The sequence below is a fragment of the Syngnathoides biaculeatus genome, chromosome 2 (genome assembly GCF_019802595.1).
Source record: "Syngnathoides biaculeatus isolate LvHL_M chromosome 2, ASM1980259v1, whole genome shotgun sequence".
Lineage (NCBI taxonomy): Eukaryota > Metazoa > Chordata > Actinopteri > Syngnathiformes > Syngnathidae > Syngnathoides > Syngnathoides biaculeatus.
Window position 1 is genome coordinate 24,811,567 of NC_084641.1, and position 17,762 is coordinate 24,829,328.

Consider the following 17,762-nt stretch of genomic DNA (forward strand, 5'->3'; position numbering starts at 1 on the left):
TCAATGAAATGATCCAATGTTTTTTTTCTTGTAGTGATTATAACTTATTTTTATTCACTGACAAATGTTTGAGTGAAACTGTGACATGAAAGGGGAGCCATGTAGCTGGTGAGGTGCAGTTTATTACTTTACACAAAGCTTATTGAGTGTATCGCCTGCAGGTGATAGTCAATATTCAAAAAGAAAACTGAGCTCGGGATTCAATATTCTGTATTTTTGGATCAACAGCTGCTGGGGAATGACCACGGATGCTGTTTAATAAAGCAAAACAAAGCAAATGTATTTGTAAAGCGCATTTCATACACGAGGTAACTCAATGTGCTTTACACGGTTGAAGGCATTTGAAAACAAAGAGATAAAACATTTAAAACGGGATAAAAACAATAAAAATGACAAACAAAATATTGGAAAAATGACAGTTAAAACTGCATACAGTGCATAAAGTGTATATATTGTAAAAAGCATGAGGAAAAAAAAGAGTTTTCAACCTGGATTTAAAAACATTCCCACTTGGGGCTGACCTCACCTCTGTCGGCAATTTATTGGATTTGTGTCCAGCATAATAGCATCAATGCTGCTTCACCATGTTTGCTTTGGACTCTGCGCTCCACTATTTGACCCGAGTCAGTCGATCTCAGAGCTCTACTGGTTTGGTATTCCGTAAGCATTTCTTTCATGTATTCAGGACGTAAATAGTTTAGTGAGTTATAGACCAGTAGCAGAACTTTAAAATTTTTTCTAAACCTGACTGGAAGCCAGTGCAAGGACTTAAGGATTGGAGTTATATGCTCTGGCCGCTTAGTTTTGGTCAGAACGCGAGCTGCAGCATTCTGAATTAGCTACTACTACACTTTTTTTGGGAGTCCAGTCAGAAGACCATTACAGTAGTCAAGTCAACTTGAGATAAAAGCATGGATGAGATTTTCCTGGTCTGCTTGACACATACAAGACTTCACTCTCGATATGTTCTTCAGTTGGTAGAAGGCAGTTTTTGTGATTGATTTGATATGATTGTTGAAAGTCAGGTCGGAATCAATCAGAACACCAAGGTTTCGGACTTGGTCTTTGGTTTTTCAAGATCGTGAGTCCAGGTGTTTACGAACAGCAATTCTCTTTTCTTTATTGCCAAAAAATACATTGTAAATTAATAAATTGTCTCAGTTTTTTTGTAATTTAGTTGAAGAAAATACCATGCGTAACTCTGGGGAAAATGGAAAAATCTCAAGCAAAGATGTAACTGGAGTAACTTACTTATCAAAGCTTGCCTCTCTTTGGTTTGTGAGTGCAACTGTTTCACAACTAGCTTACTTAACTGGAGCCAGTTCAAGTGTGGTGTAAGTAAACACGGGGTTGTGGGTAGGGCTTGGAATGCCAAGTGTCATATGCAGTACTCTACAGTACTGTGCAAATGTAGTGAGGTGCACACTTGCCACCAAGGAACTTTTTAAACACTTCAATGACATCTACAACAATGATTGGAGAGCCCGCCTCAGAGACCCCAGACTGATTTCTCGTGGGAGGGCGTGTCAGTGGAAACCTATTTAGGAGCACAGCAGTGCACCATCTTCACCAGAATTTCCTCAAAGCCATCTAACGTCCTTTTATATGGGCTCACCAAATTCCTTCCATCTTCGCGTTTTTGCTTCAGCGGCCACCAAAGCTAAATTCCTGACCCATCAGCTTGAGAGAACCACCTTAACCACTGGATTCCACCAACAGTTTCGGGGTTGTCGCCATGACAGGCACAGACCACCTCATGGCCGCAGCTCAAGTCAGCCGCCTCAGCACTCCCGCGACCCTTGTGTGGATAAGTGGGTCATAAAATGGATGGATGGACATGTTTAGTTGTTTTAGTCACCACGAAGAGGGTAAAACAGTCCATCCATTTTCTGAGCCACTTATCCTCACAAGGGTCACTGCCTATCCCTGTCAACGGGCAGCAGGCTGGGTACACCCTGAACTGGTTGGCAGCCAATCACAGGGCACACGGAGACAGACAGAAGTCACACTCACGGGCAATTTAGAGTCTCCAATTCATGCATGTTTTTGGGATATGGGAGGAAACCGGAGTGCCTGGAGAAAACCCACACAGGCACAGAGAGAAGATGCAAACTCCACACAGGTGGGGCCGGGATTTGAACCCCAGTCCTCAGAACTGTGATGCAAACGATCCAACCAGTTGCTCCACCGTGCCACCAGGCTCATCTATCCATCCATTTTCTTAGCCGCTTATCCTCACCAGGGTCCCGGGAGTGCTTTGGAGCCTATCCCAGCTGTCAACGAGGAGTAGGCGGGGTACACCCTGAACTGGTTGCCAGCCAGTCGCAGGTAGTTAATCATATATTGTGAAATTACCCATTTGTGGCTGGTTTGTTTATGGATCGAAAGGGGTCGTCTTCTTTTTCTTTTGGCTTGTCCCGCTAGGGGTCGCCACAGCGTGTCATCTTTTTCTATATAAGCCCATCCCGTGCATCTTCATCTCTAAGACCCACTGTCCACATGCCCTCCTTCACAACATCCTTCAACCTTTTCTTTGGTCTTCCTCTCGCTCTTTTGCCTGGCAGCTCCATCCTCAGCACCCTTCTACCAATATACTCACTCTCTCGCCTCTGAATATGTCCGAACCATCGGAGTCTGCTCTCTCGAACCTTGTCTCCAAAACATCCATATTTGGCTGTCCTCTGATGAGCTCATTTGTAATCCTATCCAACCTGCTCACTCTGAGCGAGATCCTCAATATCTTAATTTCTGCTACCTCCAATTCTGCTTCCTGTTAATTCTTCAGTGCCACAGTCTCTAATGTGTACATCATGGCTGGCCTCACCACTGTTTTATAAACTTTGCCCTTCATCCTAGCATAGACTCTTCTGTCACATAGAACACCAGACACCTTCCGCCAAGTGTTCCACCCCACTTGAACCCGTTTCTTCACTTCCTTACCACACTCACCATTGCTCTGAATTGTTGACCCCAAGTATTTGAAGTCATCCACCCTCGCAATCCCTTCTCCCTGGAGCCTCACTCTTCCCTCTCCACCACCCATATTCAAGCACGTATTGTCATGGTCCTGCCTGTCCAGCCCTGGCTGTGCGGATTCCCACCTCATGCTTGCTGATTGGCCCCGGTGTATATCGGACCATGGGGACGACTGCTCCGGCGCCAGGTCGTTGCGGTTCATGCCCCGTTCCAGCACTCCCGTATCTCTGATCGTATTCCCGTGTGTACCGACCTCCGGCTGTTCTCCGACCGACCCCGTAAGCCTGACTCCTTTGACACTTCTGTCTTCCTTGATCGATCTCCCGTGTACCGACTCTTCCTCGAAAGGAGTATGGTTGGTAATCATTTGTTGGAGGCGGTGGGATGGGGGTTCTTGCTGAGAACGGTGTCAAACGAATTGGAGCACTGCCCTCTGACTAATTACACAGTACCCTTTTTTATACATACAATTAAATGCAGGGACCACATTCAACTGTTGGCTGGGGAGATTCTCTTAAATATTCTTCAAGCCTCTTTGGCCACTTACGAATGACAGACAAGCCGGACTTGACAATCAAGTGCAGTATATTTGCGTTTCCACTCAACTCAACGTGAGCAGGGAGCACAAGGTGGAAAATAAAAGGTTATTTTTGAGCACGTAGTTTGGATCAATATCTGTGTACGCAGGGTTTAACATGATATAGGCTGGACATAAAAAAAAAAAAAAAAAGCCACCTGAGCCGATCTGAATCAGGTATAGCCGAGCAAATCATGTTTCTCAGAATAGATATAGAGCTCAGTTAACATCGGGATTACAGCACAAATCCATTTTCTCAGATTTGAAAGACTCAAACATGTACGCCCCCTAAAAAGAACTCTTAAGTGTACATAGAACCATCCCATATTAAATACTGCGCATGTGTAAAAACGCTCCTTTTGTCAATGCAGGAGGCAGCCTGCAGGCACGGTGTACTAATGTGTATCAACGCTGATAACAAAACAACCACGGAGGGCATCAAACAGGGTGGATCAAGATGAAGACCATCCTCATGCTCCTATTGGTAGGCATCAACTTCAACTTTTACATTTACCTCCCTAAAAATTACATTTTGTTTCATTGCTGTGCATTTGTTCAGAAAGCCGTTCTGGCGATGCCACATTATTGTATGCAATCTTGAACAAACACGTACATCTACATCTGCGATTTCGAGCTCATAGAACTATTCTGAACTATTTTATTGTGGAGGTGATCTTGTGAACTTTGTGATGACGTTCAGAGAATCTAATTGAATTTAAATGAAACACAAATCTGATTTATTGCATGTGAACCATGTGCAGTACTTTACTTAGTGCTTTACAAGGTACATTTGAATTCAAACTAATGAATTTGAATATAAAATACGACACCTAAACTTAATGATTCAAAGGTAGTTAAGTTAATATTCTCAAGATTTGCAGCAGTCTTGTGTGACAAAGGCTCGACCTCTGAAGTGTTTTGTGACTTCAGGTATATTTTTTCCAGAAAGGTCGAGTCAAATTCCCTATGGCACAAACTCTTGGGCATTTATCTCTAGATGTTCTTCCTGATATACAATTTCTCATGACTTCCTGTTTCATTTGATCTTCTACTCTATGACACTTAAAAAAAATTGAACTGGCTTTTTTCTGTGATTAAAAAAAGATATTGCTAAGTAGTTTTTGATACTTCGATAATTAAATGAAATTAAAATTAAATTAATAAATTATTAACACCACGAATATCTTTGCTGTTTCTTAATCAAACACAATTTGCACGTCAAATAACTTTGGAGTTCCCAACTGCGAATGAGATGCTGCGGTATGACCTAAAACTGGCACTTCACCCAAAACCTTTCATTAAAACAAACTAAAAATATTCTCAAAAGAAGAGTTGGCCAAATTCACTGAAGTGAAAGAGAAATTGAAACAAGACCGAGCAGTTGTTACTGCAAATACTTTGGTTTCATTGATGTCAGGGGTGATCCAACCAGTTATTAGATTCAATACATTTTTCACATCTGGTTTGGATCCCCCGCCCCCTCAAAAAAAAAAAAAAAAAGATAAATCAAATCAAACACCATTTTAGATTCACTTGGATTGTGTGAGATTAAAATTGATTTAGAAGATCACAGTTTGATTATGAACTGGAAATCAGGAAGAGGGAAATACATTTTCATCCAATTCATCCACCCATTTTCTGAGCTGCTTATCCTCACAAGGCACTTTTTCTTTTACTTTTTATTTGAATACTTTATTGTCAACAACCACGCAAGACACAATTTGCTGCATGTCTTTCGGATAAAGAGAACAAATGGTAGATCAATTCCGGTGCAGGAAATATTTCAAAGGTCAAAAAAATATTTGGGCTTTGGCTGAGGTCACTGGCATGACTTGTCTTGTTATTGATTCTGCAGGCTTTCGTCTTATCTACAGCGGCCTCTGAGAGAAGACGTAACATTCAGCTTGCCAAGCGGGTAACTTTACATTTTAGAATGCCCCTGGAAAAACTATATTTTTCATTGAATGGAAACTGAAAGATACATCTTTTATTTTCAACGTGCATTCAACAGGACACTTTGGTACGTTCCAAAAGAAGGTGGGTTCTGACCACAATTGAATTAGTTGAGGAAGACCCAGGACCGTACCCCAAATACATATCTCAGGTTATAACAATATTGTGAATGATAAAACAAGGATTGTCGATATAGTCAAAACCTGCAGCCAGCACTTCAACTGTATTTTTCTTTTTCTTATAAAAAGATATTTAATGATAAGACGCATCAACACAATAATCACAATTATGTGATGAGAGGAATGGGCGTGGATGAAGAGCCACTGGGCGTTTTCTCTCTTGACCAACGAAGCGGAAAGGTCTACGCCCATCGAGCCATCGACAGAGAGAAGCACAGCTTCTTCCACGTGAGCTCCAATTGCATCAGAAATGTACTTCGCTATCATTTTACGAGCATGACAATTATTCATCCACAGATCAAGTTTGACATTTTGGACATACAAACGGGCAGAGCAATAGACAAAGAATTAGCATTTGATGTGGACATAAAAGACATCAACGACAACGCACCAAAATTTCGCCATCCGCAAATGAGCGCTGATGTCATGGAGAACACATTAGAGGGTGAGTTTCTTCCTTCACTTGTTAAACAGTGATTAATTGCTATGCTATGGGAATCCATTCATCTTCTTCTTTTCCTTTCGGCTTGTCCCGTTAGGGGTCGCCACAGCGTGTCATCTTTTGCCATCTTAGCCTATCTCCTGCATCTTCCTCTCTAACCCCTACAGTCTTCATGCCCTGCCCTCAAGTCTTCCCTCATCACATCCATAAACCTTCTCTTTGGTCTTCCTCTTACTTGTTTGCCAGGCAGCTCCATCCTCAGCACCCTTCTACCAATATACTCGCTCTCTCGCCTCTGGACATGTCCAAACCATCGACGTCTGCTCTCTCGAACCTTGTCTCCAAAACATCCAACTTTGGCTGTCCCTCTGATGAGCTCATTTCTTATCTTATCCAACCTGCTCACTCTGAGCAAGAACCTCAACATTTTCATTTCTGCCACCTCCAGTTCTGCTTCCTGTTGTTTCTTCAGTGCCACCGTCTCAAATCCGTACATCATGGCCGGCCTCCCACTGTTTTGTAAACTTTGCCCTTCATCCTAGCGGAGACTCTTCTGTCACATACAACACCAGACACCTTCCGCCAACTGTTCCACCCCGCTTGGACCCGTCTCTTCACTTCCTTACCACACTCTCTGTATTGTTGACCCCAAGTATTTGAAGTCGTCCACTCTCGCTATCTCTTCTCCCTGGAGCTTCACTCTCTGCCCCTCACATTCATACACATGTATTCCATTTTACTTCAGCTAATATTCATTCCTCTCCTTTCCAGCACGTAGCTCCATCTTTCTAATTGTTCCTCCGCTTGCTCCCTGCTTTCACTGCAGATCACAATATCATCTGGGAACATCATGGTCCAAGGGGATTCCAGTCTAACCACATCTGTCAGCCTATCCATTACTCCCGCAAACAGAAAGGGGCTCAGCGCAGATCCCTGTTGCAGTCCCACCTCCACCTTAAATTCTTCTGACAGACCTACGGCACATCTCACCACTGTTCTGCTGCCCTCATACATGTTCTGTACTATTCTAACATATTTCTCCACCACACTAGACTTGCGCATGCAGTACGACAGTTACTCTCTCGGTACTCCGTCATAGGCATCCTCTAGGTCTACAAAGACACAATGTCGCTCCTTCTGACATTCTCTGTACTTTTCCACAAGCATCTTCAAGGCAAATAATGCATCTGTGGTGCTCTTTCTAGGCATGAAACCATACAGTACTTTTGCTTCCAGATACTTACTTCTGTCCTGAATCTACCCCCCCACTACTCTCTCCCATAACTTCATTGTGTGGCTCCCCATCTTTATTTCTCTCTAGTTTCCACAGCTCTGAACATCTCCTTTGTTCTTAAAAATGGGGACTAGCACACATTTCCTCCATTCTTCTGGCATCTTCTCTCCCGGTAGTATTCTATTGAATAATTTGGTCAAAAACTCCACACCCACCTCAATAAATTGCTTCCATACCTCCACTGGTATGTCATCAGGGCCAACTGTCTTTCCATTTTTCATTCTGTTCAGTGCCTTTCTAACTTCCCCCTTACTAATCATTGCCACTTCCTGGCCATTCATGCTGGCCTCTTCTACTCTACCTTCTCTCTCTCATTTTCTTCATTCATTAACGTCTCAAAGTACTCTTTCCATCTACTTAGCACACTACTGGCACCAGTCAACATATTTCCATCGGTATCCTTAATCACCTTCACTTGCTGCACATCCTCTGTCTGGCCAACCTGTAAAGATCCTTTTCGCCTTCTTTCCTATCCAACCAGGTGTACATGTTGTCATATGCCTCTTGTTTAGCCTTCGCCACCTCTACTTTGCCCTACGTTGCATCTCAATGTATTCCTTCCACCTCTCGTCAGTCCTCTTCATGTCCCACTTCTATTTTGCTAATCTCTTTCCTTGGATGACTTCCTGTATTTTGGGGTTCCACCGCCAAGTCTCCTTCTCCCCTTTCCTACCAGAAGGCATCCCAAGTACTCTCCTTCATGCCTCTCTGAGTATCTTGTCAGTAGTATTCCAGCCTTAAATACAAATTGCATTAATCTACTGTTGTGTGTGTCACCCTTTAATTTCTACACCAAGGCTATTTACCAGTTAGGATTGAGGTCAGTGACCATGATCAAGAGAACACCCCAAATTCAACAGTGACCCTGAGCGTGATATCCCAATCCCCACAAGTTCCTAAATTCGAACTACACCAGATTGATTCCCGAATGGCTCAGCTTACTTTTGAAGGGTGTTTTGACTACAATGTAAGTGTCACTGGCTTTCTTCACCAGGTCAAGAAGTCGTCCAAGCGACATCAATAATAAGGTCTTTTTACATGTTTTAATATTCATATTCCAGAAAGTAAAGAAGTATGAAGTAATTCTTCAAGCAAAAGATGATGGAAAACCCTCCCTGTCATCCACAGCTGTTGTCACTCTCAATATTATTGACGCCAACAGTCATCCACCAATGTTCAAAGCGAGGAAGGCGAGGACGTTTGTCAACATGATTACTAATTAACGCATGTATTTGTGGGCATGCACGCTGCTAAAGATTAAAATGTTCCTCCGTTGCAGTATCATGGTGAAATTCCAGAAATGGTGACAAGGGAAAATGTTTTAAGACTTGTCGTAGAGGACAAAGATACTCCAAAAACTCCAGGCTGGCGGGCCAAATATTTCATCATCAAAGGAAATGAGGAAAACAACTACAAAATTGAAACTGACCCTGACACCAATGACGGCATTCTGAGTGTCATCAAGGTAAATCTCTCCCCCAACACACATTTCTTCATTCAACAGCATCGACAACAGATCTGACTTTGTAATCCTCTAGGGGAAAGACTTTGAGAAATCAGCTACAGCAAACCTGCAAATTGGGGTAGAGAATGAGGAGCCCCTATTTGTGTGCAAAGATGGAGCACCTTTGAACAAAGACGTGCTCCTCCCGGATTCAATTAATGTCACCATGAAAGTGATCGATGTTAATGATCCACCTCAGTTTGAGAAAAATCCGGTTGACATCTACGAGAAAGAAGAGGAGGAGCCAGGGAAGTTGCTGTACACTACAAAGGTTGACGATGTTGATTCGGACAGATCCAAAATTAGGTTTGTGTGTACATTCATAAATTATGAGATAAATCATAATTTAAAAAATCCCATCTTAGTGGGTAATAACATGTTTATAGACAAGGGCGAATCTGTACATTTAATAAGAAAATCAAATTAATGCAAAAATGACAAAGGTAAAAGCTTGTGGGGTACATCATAAGGCAAGAAAGACACCCATGTATCCATCCATTTCTTTGCTGCTTATCCTCACAAGGGTCACGGGGAGTGCTGGAGCCTATCCCAGCTGTCAACGGTCAGCAGGCAGGGGACACCCTGAACTGGTCGCCAGCCAGTCGCAGGACACATATAGACAAACAGTCGCACTCACAATCACACCGAGGGGCAATTTAGAGTGTCCAATTAATGTCGCATGTTTTTGGGATGCGGGAGGAAAGCAGAGTGCCCACCCGGAGAAAACCCACGCGGGCACAGGGAGAACATCCAAACTCCACACAGGCGGTGCTGGGATCGAACCCGGGTCCTCAGAACTGTGACGCCAACGCTTTACCAGCTGACCCACCCTGCCATCCAAGAAAGACACCATTACACTTTTAAAAAATTGTTGTACAGTGATAATTTACATTTTTTCACCCTAGATTTAGTCCGGACACATTTTTAGCATTTCCCCTCTCCAAAAAAGGATTGGGGGGTTGTTAGCTTTTTTTAATGCTCATTGTCATGACTGAAATTTTGTTTCAATATATTGCATCCAATTGTGTTTTTCTAGGTTTGTCTTGCTAGATGATCCCGCTGATTGGGTGACCATTGACAGAAAAACAGGACAGATCAGAACCACGAAGAAGATGGACAGAGAGTCGCCCTTTGTTCATGACGATGTTTACAAAATACTGATTGCTGCACAAGATGATGGTATGAAGGAAATACAAGATAATATTGTTTGGTCTTTGGTAAAAAGAATAAAAAGCAGTGCCACTTTCTTTGCTGTGGTTACCAAGGTGTGCCTCCGGCCACAAGCACAGGTACCATCTTGGTGCACCTTCTGGATATCAATGACAACAAGCCAATGCTGAGCAATAATAGTGTCACACTGTGTGGAAACAAGGTCATGCTTGATGTAAAGGATCTGGATTCGCATCCTTACAGTGGGCCCTTCACCGTCTCACTAAAGAGTGACGATGCAACCCGAGTGCAGCGGTGGAAAGTGGACCCTTCCACCGGTAAACATATTTCTATTTATTTATTTTTAAAGAACTGATATTGTTCAAATGGGCAAACCACCACATATTTCTATTTGCATGGTCCATCAGGTGAGGAAGTTGGGCTAGTTAGTCTGAGGACCCTGGCCTATGGCCATTACTCAGTGCCCCTCGTGATCGAAGACCAACAGGGCATAACCGGAGAGGATATTGTTGTCGTAACTGTGTGCGACTGTGAAGGAGGAGGCGTGTGTCGCCAGAAACATCCGCTCTCAACAAGTCTGGGACCAGCTGGCATTGGACTTATCTTCGCGTCGCTGCTCTTATTTTTGTGTGAGTATTGGCACGGAGATAAAGCCAGACATTTGTGTTAAAAAAAAAAAATCCTTTCATCTATTATCAATTTTCTAAACTGCTTATCCTGGTCAGGGTCACAGAAATACTTAAATTCCATGCTTTTATGTGGGAAGGTTTTGTTGAAGGCCCAAAGCATGTTTGTGTATTCACATACACACATTATAAAAAGGCTTGCTCGGATTAGTTTTGATATAGAAAAATTTTGATTTCTGACCTCAGAACAAAAAAAAACCATTTTTTTTAACTTTTCATCTAATTTCTTCACCTGCCCATTACTTCTTTTGCAGCTAGTTTTATAAAGTACTCAATCATCTATCTTTTTTTTTATACAAAGAATGCAATTTGCAAATTTGTAAAACAAGTTATGCAAATGATGGAATTTTCAATATGCCACTCAGCAGTATTAGCACTCCCTCATTAAAGAAATTCCTGATGGTAGACTTGCAGACAGTCTCTAAACCATTGAACACTCTCAAGAACTTCTGGTACAGGGGTGGGCCCGAATGCAGGACTTTGAGGCAGAGGCATAATGTTCAATGTGGTTTATTCCGGAAACTGGGTCATTCATGGTGTAGCAGTCCGATTAGGCAGAGGCACAGAAACGCTAGGCGGGATCCAAAAGACATACTGCAAGGTCCGATGACTCTGGGGCAAACTAACAAACTCAACAGGACAGGATCAAACCAAAGGGCACAGAACCGCTGTGACTAGGGTTACTCTAACTTACACGTAGAAGTGGAGAGTCCAACAGAGAGTGAATGCAACTCACTAACAAAGGCAACGAACTGGCAAAGGCCCGTGACAAAAACTCCAACTTAAATGCCTGTCTAATTAAAGTCCGAATGTGAAATAACTGTGACCGTTGTCACTGACCAGAGCGGTGGCTTGCCCACGCCCCTCTTGGCAGTGTCCAAGCAACTGCTCATGACAGAACACACCCATCCAAGGGTTGAGTTGCGGGTCATACCATCTTCTTGAAATCCATTAAATGCAGGCTTTCTGTCTTTTGGGTTTGCAGTAATCTTATTCATCTTGAAATGTGAGCATGGAAAACAGTTTGAGCACTTCTCCGATGTACAACAACAAGGTGAGGGTCACCAGACCTTAATCCAGTACAACCAGGAAGGCGGTGGAGCAGAATGCAAGGTGGTTGTCTTTGCTGTGTATAGACAGATTGCTGCATGTGGGAAGAAAGGAAATGATCTGTTAAAGTAGTCATCCAGGGCATTGGAAGCTGCAAAATTTGAATCGAGGCCAATGCCTGGGCTCTTCTTCTTTTCATTTTTCGTCCAATAGTCCTCATCACTTCATGCATGGCACAATATAAGATAGCAGCCACTTCAGCTTCAGAGTCAGTCTTTGATTTTTTTTTCATAAGTAGAAGCGCTTTTTACATGTAAATAACCGACTCTATTCAAAGCAGACGCACCAAAAAAAAAAAAAAAAAAAAAAAACATTCAAAGTACATAATCTAAGGAATAATATAAATTACTGTAATTTCCGGATTATAAACCGCAACTTTTTTCCACATACTTTCAACTCTGCGGTTTATGCGGTGATGTGCCTAATTTGTGCATTTTTTCTAGTGGCCTCAGGGGGGCACTCGAACAGAAAAGACTTTTACTGGTATAGTTTTTTTTTAACCGGTCCCGTTAGCTGCTGTGTTAATACTGCGTCTCAGTGATTTTTACCGGTATGTTTTTTTTTTTTTTTAAACCAGCCCTGTAGGCACTGTGCTAGCATGTTGCTGCTGTGTTACTGCCGCATCACAGGCACTGTTTGGAAAGAAAAGCCAAAGTATATTATTAAAACTTTGAAAAGTCTTCTTTGTAAATATCTCATGTTTCATTGTGTACACATGCGGCTTTTAATCAAGCGCGGCTTGTGTATGTACAAAATGCTTTTACATCTAAAAAAGTAGTGGGTGTAGCTTATAATCAGGTGCGCTCTATAGTCCGGAAATTACGGTATGTTCATTTACATTTTGGCGTAGGGCAACTATAGGAAGAAAAGGCTGAGTGAGAAGCAAAACAGATGGTGGGGGACAGAGGAGGAGGCAAACTTACGTACGAATGTACGCACGCACACAACTTAATTCCCCTTAAGTTTCTTGGGGCCCACAGTGAAGAAAGATGAATAAACTTGCAATAAACACGAATGAAAAACTCACAGAAGTTATATGTTACCAATGCACGCCAGAGTGCGACAAAGCGTGTAAGAGGGCAAGCGCGTGATGGGGTAATGCTCGAGTCCTGAAAGGAAACGAAAAGAATCAGGGGTAAAGATTGACATCCCTCCAAGCCATTGGGATGGCAGAAAGATGCTGGGCGATAGCCAATAGGCGAGCAGCTCTGTCATGCCTCTTTCGAACCACGATACTGGATCTTTCCATTTGGTGGAATTCGGGGGCTGGGAATAGCTGCGCGTATTTTTTACTTCCGTATACGGAATTTTTCTTCGTAACTAGAGACAATATTTTTCCAAGGAGGGGTTTCATGACCAGAATTTTTCGTTACAAGAGATGTTCGTAAGTAGAGGTACCGCTGTATGTTCAATTAGAAAGGTCTTATCAAAACAGCGGAGCAACAACAACATCTTGAAGTCTTCCCAAAAGATCGTCTCACACCATTGGTAACAGACTGTTTGTCACCACGTGAATGACTGATAGTGAGGCAAAGTGATCATTCATGAGTCACATCTGGGAACAAAAACAACCACAACAACCCACATGTGACCACCCCTAAGGGAAACAAACATAAATAGGAGAACACCTAAGATTGAGAACTAAAGAAGCCTTTTGTGTTAAAGATGAAATGTCGTCAACAGCCAAGAAGAGTCCAATTACCTCGATTCAACTTTTGCCGACAGCGATTGCATTTTATTTTCTGTGAATGCATATCTCGTCTGACACTTTATTTTATGATGCACCTCTGCTAGACTGAGCCACTGTTGCTGCTGACGCATAACAAGAATTTAGCTATGAATGTGAGAAGCGGACGAAAGCAGGGGACTATGCAGGTATTCGTTCAACTCCGTCCAACCTGTAATACTGCTCTCCCCACTGTAGTATCCTAGCCACCATTTCCATATTTTGAGGTAGGTAGGCTCGTTGGCTCCACAATTCTGTTTCGTAATCTTGAATTTCGGTCTCAGCTCCCTCAGTGATATCATGTTTCGTATCATCAAAATGGAATGTGTATTGTCCTCTCTTACAAAACATTTCACAAAAATTGAAATAAATCTGACCAAAGCAGGTGCTCAAAAAGCATAACTACCTCCACATATTCGCAAATATTGGCCACTACTCTATAAAATACATTACAAGTGTCATTGATCAATACTTAGTTGCACTGATAAATTGCCGTCTTCGTCCAGATATCAAGTATGACTCCTGCAATGATTGAAGACTTGGACTCTTATAAGTCACGGATGGTGAGTAACAAGGCAAGAGTATTTTTTTGTCATTGTACAAGAAAGCACATATGATAGATTTAAAGTAGTGGTACAGGAAAATCACACTTAATGTAAAATATAGAATTATTGTCGTAACTTTAATGTATTTTTCAAAACAGATTAACCATGACATGGTGTCCTTGGGCCAGCCATATCATGGAGAGTCTTTTCGGAACAACAAGTGGCACAATGTCGTAAGTATTAGCTACATTTAAACAATAACCTCTGTGAGCATTATTGCTTCTGTATATTAAGTAAGCATTTGGCACAAAGCGTTTGATTCCAATCTCACTTTGTTAAAATATTCAGACAGTGGACATTTAAAAGTCTTCACACCCTTTTTTCAAATCCTGCATTTGTAATACAAAATAGTTCTTGTTGGATTTTTTACAGCATGTATGTGGTCTATAACCTGTTCAACTCGATCGAAAAAGTTCATCTTTTAATGAGGGGAAGTAAAAATATACAAAACAAAAAATGTGGTTGAATATGCCACGATTAATTGGACACTCTAAATTGCCCCTAGGTGTGATTGTGAGTGCAATTGTTTGTCTTGATGTGCCATGTGATTGGCTGGCAACCAGTTCATGGGGTACCCTGCCTCCTGCCCATTGACAGCTGGGATAGGCTCCAGCACTCCCGTGACCCTTGAGAGGATAAGCGGCTAGGAAAATGGATGGATGGATGAATAACCCCCCACTGTTTGCTAGAACCAGAGGAAGTCCAATTAGAGAAGGGGACATGAGGGACATTAAATTTCCAGACAAGTCCAAACCAGGTCAGTGGAGCAGAACATCTTAATTACCATTAATTCCCCTTTTTTTCCCAGCACTCTACATTGTCCGCAAACAAAAACCTGCACCAGGTAAGTGTGACTAATAATATTTTCAAGTGTCTTGGGGACATCAAAATAAAATAAAGGGGGGAAAAAAATGGGGCAACATAAAAAAATAAGAATAATGACTTCTGACTTTAGTTGGTTGGAAATTGTAAGCAATATCTGATTTCCTCCTCCTTTTGTTTTTCAAACTATAAAAAGCTCTGGATTTTTAAGTCTGCTTTTTTTACAAACCTTATACAGATATGTTCTGTACATAAATTCAAAATCTACTTCAATAACTAGGGAGGCTCATTGAAGTACCAGCGGCCAAGCAACTTGCTGTCCAACCACCTTTCAGATCACCTCAACAGAGTAAGAGAGATGTTTTGCATCGCATCACACAAAATAGATGAGAACCCCAGTTACAAATATGATGAACCTTTCTTTCAATCCGCGCTCCCACAGAGGCTCCACACGATTGACGGAAACTCTGTGAATCACCCAGAATACGCACCGCATGAGTACGTCTACGAGGGAGAAGAAAGCAGATGTCAGTCATTGGATGAACTGTCCTTCAGCATCTGTGGAGAGGATTTGGGGTTTTTGAATGATTTGGGGCCAAAGTTTAAGCCCTTTGGGAACATCTGCAACCAGATAATGCAGGAAAAAGGCATATGCATTTAAAAAAAAAAAAAAAAAAGGCAACATTGGCCAGTTACTGCATTCGTTCAAAGCAATTATGTCACCTTGGTCTAATCTCAAATCATATCTGGTGGTTATTTATATGACAAGTAATTTACAAAAATATGGTACATAGTAATCCAGGATAGTCGCTACATAAAGTTATTGGGTTTGTTGGTTAAGGTTATTTTCTTACACTTTGAGGCAAAATGTGTTTATTCATTTAAAAAAAAAAAAAGGTTGCTATAACGTTATAATGTGATATGTTTCACATTATAAGGTAGATGATTTGTGTTGTAACAATTCATTTCACATTATAACATGAAACATTTCATGTTCTAATATTACATGAACCACATTATAACATGTAATTTATCACATAATAACATGAAGCGTATCATGGTAAAACCTAATAAGTTCTACGTTATAACCTGAAAAGTTGGCATTGACTTGTTTCGACCCTGTGGTCACTCACATCCTTCCAAGGTGGCATACAAAAGTGGCCTTTCATTGAGTGTTGCACAAAACATGGATATGGTGACCTTTTGACGGAGTCGTGGTGTACCCGAAGATTGCCTCTTACTCATGGAGCAAGAACATGTAGCACTGCAGTAGAACATGTAGTAGAAATGGAAGTAATTGCCTTTTGGGGGGCGGGGTGAAATTTATTTATCATTTTGTACATTACAATGTGAAACAAATCGATGTTATAACATGAAACGAATCATGTTATAAGGTAGAGCATATGCTATAACGTGAAGGTTTCACACTATAACATGAAATGAATTACGTTATGTGAAACTTTCACTTTATAACAGGAAATTTTTCATGTTATAACATGAAATGATTCACATTATAACGTGTATTTAACCACATTATAACGTGAAACATATCTCGTTATAATGTGATAGCGACCTTTTTTTTTTTTTTTGGTGTGGCACCAATACGCTTCCGTACTATACCGATGACACTGTTTGTACAGATTTTAGTTGGACTTTTGTGAAATCCAGTTGAATTGTTTGCCTTTATATTTTAACCGATCAGGGTACTTGTCACTTAGCATGACTGTATTTCTAGTTTGAGAATGTAATTTGCTAGGGCAATACTATTTTAAAATATATTTAATGAAGTGAAGTATTTATATCTGACAGTAAATCAATTTGGTGGTAATCATATATATCGGAGGCCTTTCAATAAGATTAAGCAAGCATTTGCCGTACCTGTATCGGTTATGTCGTGTGTTTAGTTACACAGCATGCTGTAGTTTATCATAATAGAAAAAGCTCTTTTTTTATTTAAGCTAATTCCTTTTGACACAGGCATGCAACAAGCCCAGCCAAAGGATTATGATATGAATTGCAAAATTGGGTGAGGTCCTGGAAGATGCACAGCTTCCATCATGCTTCCGCCATGCGAGGCGGAGAAAAAGGTTGAGTTGGGGGTTATCTCAACTCAATCTAATAACGCAATTCATTCAGTGCACTTGACCCAAATCCCGAGGGCTTTCAAAGAATAACGTCAACAGTTGTGTGTCTCGGGTGAAGGTGTAAAAGATGCATGCCAGAATGATGTCAGTTATGCCTGTAACGAGACTTTTGAAAAGATCTCTTTGCTTTATAATCCAGTGTAAACTAGTTGAATGTCACCACCAACACAAAGAAAATGGTCTAACTTGTATTTTCTCTTTTTTCCTTCCTGACGCAACCCTTTATGTTCCGGGCTTGGAACTAACCTAGAGTTTGAACTTGTGAGTACTGCACTTTGTTTTAGGGCATATTTATAAAACATACAGTAATTAGTGATCTCATTAGCAGATGTGGCTACAAAATATACTTGAAGGATTCCAAATTTAACAAAATAATACATATGCAGGGATATTGTTTGATGTGTTCTCTGGGTCTGACAAAAATTACCAGGGACGCATAGGGAATCTTACTAATCTGGTGTGGCGCTGGAAATTTATAAATTTACTTATATACAGTGAAGAAAATAAGTATTTGAACACCCTGCTATATTGCAAGTTCTCCCAGTTAGAAATCATGGAGGGGTCTGAAATTTTC

The 17,762-nt window shown here is 41.4% G+C and overlaps 1 protein-coding gene across 1 annotated transcript; it reads left to right on the top strand.

The window, feature by feature from the left end:
- Positions 1 to 4,010: 4,010 nt before the first annotated feature.
- Positions 4,011 to 15,936, top strand: LOC133495467 (cadherin-like protein 26). Its single transcript, XM_061810131.1, has 18 exons — positions 4,011 to 4,037; positions 5,409 to 5,468; positions 5,565 to 5,657; positions 5,755 to 5,913; positions 5,983 to 6,130; positions 8,219 to 8,388; positions 8,483 to 8,611; positions 8,701 to 8,886; positions 8,960 to 9,231; positions 9,962 to 10,104; positions 10,191 to 10,412; positions 10,503 to 10,724; positions 11,767 to 11,900; positions 13,692 to 13,766; positions 14,124 to 14,192; positions 15,031 to 15,066; positions 15,325 to 15,393; positions 15,487 to 15,936. The coding sequence occupies exons 1-18, from the start codon at positions 4,011 to 4,013 to the stop codon at positions 15,703 to 15,705; spliced, it is 2,433 nt and encodes an 810-aa protein (XP_061666115.1). The 3' UTR covers positions 15,706 to 15,936.
- The last annotated feature ends 1,826 nt before the right edge of the window (positions 15,937 to 17,762 follow it).

Bases quoted from the DNA above. Each gene is read 5' to 3' on its own strand.
- LOC133495467 (XM_061810131.1), top strand. From the start codon at position 4,011: ATGAAGACCATCCTCATGCTCCTATTG. The intron at 13,767-14,123 runs GTATTCGTTCAA...GTCTTCGTCCAG, and splicing joins GAAAGCAGGGGACTATGCAG to ATATCAAGTATGACTCCTGC. The intron at 14,193-15,030 runs GCAAGAGTATTT...TTTTTTTCCCAG, and splicing joins CACGGATGGTGAGTAACAAG to CACTCTACATTGTCCGCAAA.